Genomic DNA, 10,404 nt, shown 5'->3' on the forward strand with positions numbered 1-10,404 from the left:
GATGGTAGTGGTAAATTTGTGTTGTGTGTGGTTTTTAATAGAGCTACAGTTCGAGACACTTAATCATATTTATTTTGTAGAGTAATATGTTTAAATACTTCCTCAGAACACAAGTTTAAGAAAATATATGAGTATGAAAAACGTATACTTTAATAAAAAAGTATTTTAAAGAATTGTAAACACGTAGGAATAATGATTATTTAGATATATCATAGGAAAATGTAAGAATTGGGTGTGAGAAAGAACAACTCAAATGAAAGTTCTCCTGAGGTTGTACACCATACTATTTTTTCTAAAAAAAAAAAGAAATCTTCTTGTCTCTAGTCACTCTATAAAATATTATATGACTTTCGGTGTTCTGGCTCTTTGTTCAGAGGTTCGATAGAAAAACAAATTATATAAGCTTGCTATATTCTAGAATGGAGGAAGTGCGTTTTTATACAAACGTCAAAGGATAAAAAAAATTATTATTCCATCGTGGCTTCATCACTAAAGTAAAAAAAAAAATCCATCATTATTACTTCTATTAGATTTTGGGCATGTTTGGTAGAGGATGCAGTGTTGTTACGGCTACGTTGTAGCCAAGCAAGACGCATTCTCTATTGTTGGCTTACAGATACATCCATGCAGTTGTAGGAAAAGGACAGCTGGACATGCCCTTAGTACATTTACTCTTTTAAACCATTTCAATAACAATTTCATACTCTGTTCTATCAAATTATTATAAACTACCTTACTATATTCGTATTATGTGAGAGTATTTTTCCTATTAAGTGGATGCTTCAATGTGATTTCAAAATACTAATCTCGCAAAGATAAATTAGGATGCAGATGCAAGTAAACTATAGTTTCCTTGCCATATATACGTAGAGTTAAAACAACAAATTACATTGGGTGTGTTCGGAGGGTATTTTTTACAGCGTAGTTTAAAACTGCCGAGGCTTGCAGCGACTTTGAACGACAACGATGGCTGCCTTGCCAAGTCATTATACATTAGAGTACAAATACTCGATGTCGGGAAATAATAAGGCTAATATATATCTATTTCACACTAAACTGATTAGTAAAAGTATTTAGGTTCTAGATTAAACTAGTTCTAGAAGATATTCAAACCAAACGGAGGAAAGAAAAACCATCAAGGCAGCAAAAAAAAAGCATTCCATTCGGCATTCCTGCAACCGTGTGTGCTTTTTTCCTGGGTCTCGTGCCAGAAAAACCAAACTAGTACTCAAGAAAAAGAAAAAAAAAACACAGAGAATACTTGCGGGCTCCGATCTCTTCATCTTCTCCGTGAGCTCTCACCAAACCAACCCCAACCACTGCCCTCCTCCTGCCGCGATCCACTCCTGCTCTCCAGCTCAGGGAATCCACCTCCACCCGCAGAGACCAACCAGCAGCTGTCCGTCCTCTGCGGCGGCGGCGGCGGCGGCGAGATGGGGCAAGCTCTGCGGCGGCTCTTCGACGCCTTCTTCTCCACCAGGGAGATGCGGGTACCGTGCGATCCTCACCCACATCCTCTCTCCCGCGGTTCTCGTTTGCTTCGTGTGTGGTTCTTGGCCGGAATGGGTGATTGATTCCTCCTGCCGCCCTGCCCCTGTGGCATGGGATTCTTGCCTAGGGTTTTCTTGTTGAACTTATTTATTATTATACCTAGGAGCTGAAATCTCGACTGTGCAAGAAATAGGTTGAATTTTCAGTGGTAGGTAATTAAATCGTGCTAGTGGTTAATTGGGCAACTTTTGAGTTCAAGTGGGTAAGAGAAATACTAGCAGCCTATCAGTGTACATTGGCAATGGAAGGGTTTAATTTAGTCTTGCCAACTCAGTTAATTTTGCAAAGGATGATTATGACATCGGCGAATTTGTTATGTGATCAATTTTAAGAGAACGGGGCTTTTGCCTTACAAGTTCTTCTAATCCACAGCACTTATGAAATTCAGAAAATGGACCGGTTACTCGGCTTCTTAACTAAACCTATGGCAACCAGGATGCATCATCTCATCAAGTGTATCCATAGCATTAGGCTCCGCATCCCTGTCTATTTAGCTTGTGAAGTTGGAGATTATTTGAATGTTACATGTTTTTCGCTGATAGTGTGATTGACCTCTTGAAGGTTGTGATGCTTGGTTTGGATGCAGCTGGCAAGACAACAATTTTGTATAGGCTGCACATGGGAGAAGTTCTTTCAACGGTTCCTACAGTAGGTACGTGGCTCAAGCTCAATGACTCATCTAACGTATCGTTTTTAATGTACTTATTTATGTATCGTATTAAATGATCGTAGATTGCCATGCAGACTATTGCAGTACTTGACACTTAGCTTCAGCTTATATGGGCAATAAAAGTACATGTCCGTTTTTTGGGTGGTTGAAGGGATCCATGATATGATTTTCCTGCTAAGTACAGGGTCGACACTCAACAGTCAGAAATAAACCGAAAAACATGACCGACGATATTTGGTTAATCAGTGTACAGGGCATGCTTGGCAGGCATAACTGTTCTTGTGGAATTGATTTGGAAACTTTAAGCTTACAACTGATTGTTTAAAAAATTAATTACTTCAAATCATGTATATTTCCAAGAAAGAAAGTGCAATATGATAGAAGCTGGAAACTGGCTTGACGTTTCTTGATAAGGTATTAGTTTGTAGTACCTCCTGGTACCTTGGCATAGAAGATACTGAGAGGTGCCAAAGATTTACACTAAAAAGTATATTCTTGAGGATTGTAAAAAAACAAGGTTATAAAAGCCTATATATTGTTATTTTAATGAGAAGCCTTGCTATGATTTTGGACATCAAACTTGATACAATAAATATGGTCACTCTATGTGATTATTAGACAACCTTATATGTACCTTTCCTCTACAGTTTGGGCTTTGGGCAGTAAAGATGGAAAACTTATGTAACAAAAATACATTGTTGGATTTGGTTTCCTCGTTATGTGGGTGGTACTTTTTTCCTTTCAAATCACGTATCACTCGAGACAGCTTTTCCTCAATCCAATTGAGGAAGTAGCACAGATTTGTTTACTTTTTTTCAGTCGTTTATAATAAATTATATAATTCTATACCTCATAATTCATTGATGTGCTCGACTTTTTTCCAATCATTGATCTCATGTCTATATCCAATAATACCATGTACCCTCTGCAGGTTTTAACGTAGAGAAGGTTCAGTACAAGAATGTGGTATTTACTGTGTGGGATGTTGGCGGACAAGAAAAGCTCAGGCCATTATGGAAGATGTACCTCAGCAATTCTGATGCACTGGTAATAACTAGTAGATTGAATTTATATACACATGTTGATATTTAGCTTGGCACCTTGTCATTCCGCCCTGTTATAGTGCCTTTAGTACTTTCCCAAGTCTTGGTTTGATATTGTCATGCACATATTGTTTGTTTTCAGTTCAGGTTGATATCATATATTAGCACCTTTTGCAAATTTTTTTCTTGTCGTTGAATGTGTCCCTAAAGCCTTTCAGTTTTTAGGTGAAGTTTGTAAATCGATATGAATGACGTAAGCGAGGAGCGTCTAGTCTTCTTTATAAGGACATCTCTTTAGCTAATTCGATTAGGTGTTTCATGACAATTCCAATTGCTATATGCATCATATGCATATCTTTTGCTGCTGAAGTTAAGGATGTCTTTCTGCTTTCAATTTGTTGTTTTTTCAGATGCATTATTGAAGCCATACATTTCTGTCATATTTATGAAATTTGTTGCTTTCAATTTGTTGTAGATCTACGTTGTTGATTCATTGGACAGAGAAAGGATTATAGACGCCAGACAAGAATTTCAGGTTAGAATTATATTATCTCTGTCATTGTAGTAGTTCCTGTCTCCCCAAATTATGTTGGCTGAGAATATGGGATCCTACTAACTTGGTATTCCTTTACCCTTTTCAGACCATCATCAAGGACCCACTGATGGCAAACAGCATAATCTTAGTATTTGCAAACAAACAGGACCTGGTAAGTTAAACCAAGAATTTGAATAACTAATGATTAATTGCTTGCCTGTTCATGACCTCATTTACACACCTTTTAAAATTACTGTGTCGCATGTTCATTCTTTTTACCAGCTTGTCTGTTATTATGTTCAGTATCGTCTTTGTTTATCATATGCAGTCTTTTTTATTATATATAGATCTCCTTACAAAATTCTCCATTTCTTTTTGTATGATGTTGGTTAGTTCAATTTACATTATGAGATGGGGGTAGTATGACTCTATCTGCTACATATTGGACTAAAGATCTGAGTTACTTTCAACAATACACGGTGTTGATCGTGCTGTCAGGGATTTTGTACTCTGATGAGGCTTTAGCTTAGAAATATCAATTCTTTATGTTCCATATTGCTAACTGGAAATCAATGTGTAGATCTGTTCCACTGTTGAAGCCATACATTTCCATCAGATTTATGAAATTGTCAAATATAAGAGTGGTACTTATAGACTAAAATATTATCTTCACACAGAGAGGTGCGATGAGCCCAGATGAGGTGAGCGAGGGGCTAGGCCTGCACGACCTCAGGAACAGGATATGGCATATACAAGGGACATGCGCTCTCCGTGGTGAGGGACTTTACGATGGACTTGATTGGCTCGCATCCACCCTGAAGCAATTGCAAGAGACAGGCCATGCAACTTCAGTCGCCGGCCCTTCCATCTGATTTCGCTAGAGAAGGTATTGTCTCACTTTGAGTGCTGACCTTTTTTTTTTTCCTCATGTTCTCTTTCTTGCACCTGACATAGTTACCACTTACACTACCTGTTCTGTTTCCCCCAGAGATGCCAATGCCTCAACTAGTCAACCAATCTGATGCTCCTGGGCAGTCATCCTTCTGTTCATCCAATGAGAATATGGAGTTCCTTGGTGCATGCGTGATCTTCGCTATCGGCTTTCTTGGTGTGGCTGCTCGCAGAGGAGGGCATTCAATCGCTGTGTTCATATGAGCAAACTCATTTGACAGTAACTTGCGGCATAATTTTCTCCTAAAATGTTTGTAAAGTGTTTGGACGTCTGCGTACTTTGTTGTAGTGAACAAGAGCTGAGTAGTTTGCACGGACCGTGCTTGTGTATACTTGATGGCACGTCCACATGATTGTTTGCTGATTGCCTATCAATAAGAAGGTTGGATGATGGATGTTGTTTGGTGATATATAAACTGGGCTTTGGCTGAATGTTCCTCCTTATGATTGTTCACAAGTTCAGAGATTGTTACGTTGGTAGAAGATATGCAAAGAAAAGAAAAGAAAAGAAAAGAGAGTGACGTAGGTATCCTTTGCGGCATGGGCAGGAATGTTCAGAATTAGTTACATTTAGTAATGTTCCGCAGAAAATATAGCATATAAAAAGAAAAGAAAAAAAAAGGGAGCGGTGTAGTAGGCTACTAGCCTTTATAACATGGGTAGATGCAGTTTGAGAAATGGTAGGGAGAAAAAAAATAACAAAATGGGTAGATGCAGTTTGAGAAATGGTAGGGAGAAAAAAAAAACAAAAAAAATTGAACGACGCCTGAGAGATTCGAACTCTCGCGGGGAAACCCCATGTACTTAGCAGGCACACGCCTTAACCACTCGGCCAAAGCGTCGTTGTTGAATGCAGATACAGTGTAGAAACACTTATAATTTTTTTGTCAGAACCTTTCATACTCCAAAAAATGCCTACGTCAGCGTTGGGACCCACTGTCATCCTCACTATTTAGCGGTAGTACAACTTTTTGTCTGCCTCGGTTTCATCGGTAGCCACGTGGCTTACTCGCTATAGGCCGAAAGGCCCACATACGATTGGGCCTCTTAGGCCATTCCCAACCCAATGACTAGGATAGTGTCCATAACATTAAATAAACTGTCACCTAGAATGAAAAATGATGTGGCAAGTGAATAAATGAGGAAAGAGAAGGAAACCATATCAGAGACATAGTTTCTACACAACATCCAAAACATCATTTGAGATAAGTATCATTAAATTTAAGTATGAAATAGTGGTGTTTGCATTAAAAGAGTAATGTCTAGTACTAGTTTCTTGATAATGTAAAGTTTATGGAAACTATGTATAGTGTTTTAGTGTTTTAGGATGGGAATGCCCTTAGTCCACGGCCCACCTCGAGACCATGCTTGTCTGCCTGAGGTTTCGTTTCATTTTAGGGAGAAGCACAGCTTCAACAGCAACAGACATCTCCACAGAATTCAGAACAAAAAAATTTCATCCTAGTAAAGATTTCCCCTTCCCTTCCGTAAGTTCATTTCCATCGTGTTAATAAATCAGGTTCCAAGTTCAACACATGCTAGGCTACAGATGTGTCCTAGCCAGTCCACCATGCCGCAAATTGTATTTGTACATCAATGCACAACAAGTCTCCCCATTTTTCTCCTCTCCCAGCACATCACAATGTGCTATCAGCGTGGAATCATCAATGGGGAGATCTTGGCATTTGCTATCAGTCTCAGTAGCACTGCTGCTGCATCGTTCACGTCATTGCTCCTTCCAGATGCGGCCGGTAACCCGCAGCTTGAGCTCCTGCCTGTTGCCGCCGGAGAAGAAGAGGGCCATGTTCCGGTGGATGATGAGGCCGTCGAAGCTGTCCCGGACCTTCTTGTGGCTGTCCCTGATGCTCCGGGGGATGCCCTGCCATGTCAGCTTCCGCCCGTTCCCGCCCACCTCCAGGCTGTAGCAGAAGTTCCGGGCCTCGCTGTCCTCGCCCATGAACCTCAGGAACGCCATGTACACTGGTGCCATCCCCAGCAGGAATGCCTCAAAATGCAGGCAGAAGTGCTGTCCAAAACACTTGAAAACCTGCATGGCAACAGAACATAGGGGAAAACACATCAATATACCTGATATAGACTTAACCAAGAACCAATAATAGCTGATTTCAAAAAAGATGGTAATATGATCGCACCCCAGAATGAAAAAAATATATATATGCAGATTGCTTGTTATGCAAATTCTATCCTAACCAGCATGACACCTATGTTTGAGAATGAATGGCTAGACAAATTCTCTTTACATATCTGAGAAAAAAAATGCATTGGGGTACCACTTACCGTTAGCATCCATGTAGCGTTTTCCACTTCATAAGGGTTGGACTTCACATAACGGTGGTTAAAGGTGCAGCCTTCATGCAAGTCCACCTTATGGTCGTTTATGAGATGAGAGACAAGCATCGGAACATCGCCAGCAATCAGGCATTCTGAACCTGCATATGGACAACTGTATGGCCTGAACCTGCAGAGCTCCTCATGCTTAAGTTTGTTTTGGTAAGGATGAATCTCAGCACAGCCTAGGCTTTGATATTTGCATGGAAGCTGAAGTGACTCAGCCACCTTCTCAAGAGCCAAACATCTGATATTACCCAGTTCTTGGCGACAAGTAGGGCAATGATTCTCCACCCTATGCTTGCAGTTAGAGCATATTGTGTGACCATTTGGGCACTGCAAGAGGAACACAAATGAATCAATTGATTATTACCTTTCTTACTTTGTGTGTTCACTTTTCAGTTCACAGAAGTCGTTCCAAATATCATGATCCAAGAAATATAACACCAGTGCTACGAAAGTTATGCAATAACGCCTACAGTTCATTCAATTCGAATGAAAGACCAGAGGTGGAGGCATTTACAAAGTTGAATTGAATGATCACAACAAACTTACACAACTCATCTGGCAAAGAAAGGTAAAATAAAGTACAAACAGCATTATATACACAGGTGGAGGGAGCTTGCATACAAGAAAAACTAATAATCGCTTTCATGCAAACACAGAAAAGTCGTGCAACTGTTGAGAGTAGACAACATGCCAATGTTAAAGAATGCATTGCTATTCTTTCCTGGACAGAGTTTTTTTTTTATCAAAAGGGTGGTACCCCTCCATTTCTATGAGCAGAAATGTGAAAGTTTCCTGGACAGATGAAGTCTTGAACATTCACAGATCACTTTGAAGATCATGAACCCAGTATTGTAAGGACAGGGACAATAAGCACAAAACAATTGAGTTACATGTGCAATGTAAAACTTGTCAATGATTAGAACATAGAAATTAAAGAACATGCACTATTATACTAACAAACGGCTGAGTTTATTGTGAAAACAGGACAAAGCAGTCAATACTTGTCTTCGAATGAAAGAACAGGTAAACTTCACCAACACAACATTCAAATAACAACAAATCCAATGACAACTTACATGTCCTAACTTGGTGTATGTGCAACACATATACCTTGTATACAAAATATATACAAAGTAAAATGTCAAAAGTGGTGGGACCAGTAAAGCTTTCTAGACTGATCCCACTTAAATATCCAATAGAGCTAGATGAAAACTAGCAACTACATTTTTCTCAGGATGAAATGTGCAATTATGTAGATGGAAATAATCAAATAATCAGCTGCCTCTGAAGGATCATAAAGAGAAGAAGATATCATCAGTACGCAAACCTGCAGTATAGGTGGGCGCATTGAGTTTGTGCAGACTGGACACTCGAGCAAATCATTCAAGCCCGTCAGCGATGATAGCTCAACTGTGACAAGTGATGTAGACCAGGGCTTGCATGTAGAATCTCCATCAAGCCTAATGCCAGTGAGTGCCTCAGAGAGCCCATCAGATACACAATCCGACTCAGGGATATCGGTCACAATGCTGCTTCCTGGGGCCATTGCAAAAGCTTCTTTCACATTGGGAAACACTACAAAATATCACCACACCCACCACTCCATCCTTCCTTGTAATTAGCTGCATTGTTCAGTTAGAGGTATATTAGTTGAGATTACGGAGAAAGTACTCAGTTTTTACACAAAGAAGGCAGTTATACATGACAAAATTAAGATGCTGCACGAATGAATTGACAATTTTCAATTTAAGAGCTTCATGAAGTCTACATCATAGTTCTTCATTGCATATTAAGGTAAAATTTACTGTCTAACCTACTACTAATTGCTAACTGCCATCACCAACAGCACAATCCAACTACACACATAACTCTGTTCAGAGCAAAAGTACAACTAAACTCAGTCAAATAAAGACCACCTATTCCGGTGAACCTGATCCACAAAACTATATAGCTATAGAGCATGAACACATTATTAATGCTATCTACTTCGTCCAATCTAACATTTGGATGCACAGAAACAATCAACATTCTCAAGAAACAGTAGAACTGCTCACTTGCTCAGTTCGTCTCCCCAAGCATCTTATTTCTGCTTCAAGATTCACTGGCTTAGTGCATAGAAGTTACTAGAATCCTATCAGAAATCAAATTCACTCTCAATCAAACAACTTGCTGCCCCCTCACTGTCACCCAACCTCAAAATTGGGCTCGGAATTTTCCCCTGGACCGCGCAAAATTTTGCCCCTCTCACTCCCTTTACAACAAAAAAAACAAGTCCCTTTTCTCCCTTGAAGACTTGCATCTGCAGCATGGTCGAATCTGCATAAACAAACGGCTCTCGGCGGGATCCTACCGTTACCAGAACTGGAATCTACATCAGTTCATCCTCGAATCAAATCCTTCCAACGAAATGCCGGTTGCACAGCAGCTCGACCAAACCGCGCAAACGCTTCCTCTTTTGCATCAGATCATCTCCAGTCGTCCTCGCAGCGTCAGCTATGAATCGCCTCACACACACCAAAAAAAAAAAAAAAAAAGGAAAATCCAGCGAGCGGAATCGCTCCATTTCACACCAATTACTCCCCCCATTCCCCATCAATCTCGCCCATGCGCCACCGGATCACCGAAACGGCGGAACACACACCCACCCTCCTCCAAAATCAACCACGAATTGGCGAATTCGAACCGCAATAGAACGCCCTCAAAATCCCCGTCTCGAACAAACGGGGTGCGACCAATTCAAACCAAATCACACAACCAAAAAAATATTTAAAAAAACAATCTAACACGCGTCTCCATCGAGTACACGGAACATTCCGTCGGTCCGGTCAAGCCGCTCACCTGGAGACCGGAGACGCCGCCGCCGCCGCGAATCGAAGAGGAGAGAGACGACGACGCAGACACAGTAGCAGAGTGGAGTAGAGAGAGAGTACTACTAGTATTTTTTTTCTTTTCTTTATTTTTTTATTTACTCCTTTTATTATTTTTTATTCCGCGTTTCCTCTTTTGGTGTCTTCGCGGAGGCAGGGGGATCTGGAATTTTCCGCCTTCCACGGCGGCCGGCCCACCTCCCCGCACGCCCGGTGCACGGTGGACCTAATGGTCCGGTGGCCCAGTGGGGCCCAAGAGTCAGGGGTGGGTGGGTCTATGGACGCGGTGTATGGAGTGGGGTGAGGAGGTGTGTGTGAGAGAGAAAGAGGCCGTGGTGGGCCCGAGATGGCGGTGGTCCAGTTGGGTCGGGGTGAGACCTGTCGGGAGGTGGGCCCGGATAGGCGGTGGCAGAGGCCGGAAGTCCGGAA

At 41.0% G+C, this 10,404-nt stretch overlaps 2 protein-coding genes and 1 non-coding gene across 3 annotated transcripts; 1 reads left to right on the forward strand and 2 right to left on the reverse strand.

Annotated features, from left to right (window-relative positions):
- The first annotated feature begins 1,224 nt into the window (after window positions 1–1,224).
- LOC127762908 (uncharacterized) lies at window positions 1,225–5,194 on the forward strand. Its single transcript, XM_052287440.1, has 7 exons — window positions 1,225–1,490; window positions 2,113–2,203; window positions 3,153–3,268; window positions 3,740–3,799; window positions 3,906–3,971; window positions 4,477–4,685; window positions 4,788–5,194. Exons 1-6 carry the CDS (start codon window positions 1,434–1,436, stop codon window positions 4,669–4,671), a joined length of 585 nt encoding a protein of 194 aa, XP_052143400.1. The 5' UTR covers window positions 1,225–1,433; the 3' UTR covers window positions 4,672–4,685; window positions 4,788–5,194.
- Window positions 5,195–5,510: 316 nt separating this feature from the next.
- TRNAS-GCU (transfer RNA serine (anticodon GCU)) lies at window positions 5,511–5,592 on the reverse strand. The gene has a single exon. It is a non-coding gene; the product is annotated as a tRNA-Ser (tRNA).
- Window positions 5,593–6,233: 641 nt separating this feature from the next.
- LOC127762907 (E3 ubiquitin-protein ligase SINAT2-like) lies at window positions 6,234–10,088 on the reverse strand. The gene is made up of 4 exons (XM_052287438.1): window positions 9,947–10,088; window positions 8,436–8,730; window positions 7,049–7,435; window positions 6,234–6,797 (listed from the first exon to the last, which is right to left on the reverse strand). The coding sequence occupies exons 2-4, from the start codon at window positions 8,652–8,654 to the stop codon at window positions 6,477–6,479; spliced, it is 927 nt and encodes a 308-aa protein (XP_052143398.1). The 5' UTR covers window positions 8,655–8,730; window positions 9,947–10,088; the 3' UTR covers window positions 6,234–6,476.
- Between the last annotated feature and the right edge of the window lie 316 nt (window positions 10,089–10,404).

The sequence above is a fragment of the Oryza glaberrima genome, chromosome 2 (assembly GCF_000147395.1).
Source record: "Oryza glaberrima chromosome 2, OglaRS2, whole genome shotgun sequence".
NCBI lineage: Eukaryota > Viridiplantae > Streptophyta > Magnoliopsida > Poales > Poaceae > Oryza > Oryza glaberrima.

Coding starts and splice junctions, on each gene's coding strand:
- LOC127762908 (XM_052287440.1), top strand. CDS start 1,434: ATGGGGCAAGCTCTGCGGCGGCTCTTCGACGCCTTCTTCTCCACCAGG. Junction 3,269..3,739: donor TCAGCAATTCTGATGCACTG/GTAATAACTAGT, acceptor AATTTGTTGTAG/ATCTACGTTGTTGATTCATT. Junction 3,972..4,476: donor TTGCAAACAAACAGGACCTG/GTAAGTTAAACC, acceptor ATCTTCACACAG/AGAGGTGCGATGAGCCCAGA.
- LOC127762907 (XM_052287438.1), bottom strand. CDS start 8,654: ATGGCCCCAGGAAGCAGCATTGTGACCGATATCCCTGAGTCGGATTGT. Junction 7,436..8,435: donor TGCGCCCACCTATACTGCAG/GTTTGCGTACTG, acceptor TTCCTCTTGCAG/TGCCCAAATGGTCACACAAT. Junction 6,798..7,048: donor ACGCTACATGGATGCTAACG/GTAAGTGGTACC, acceptor GTTGCCATGCAG/GTTTTCAAGTGTTTTGGACA.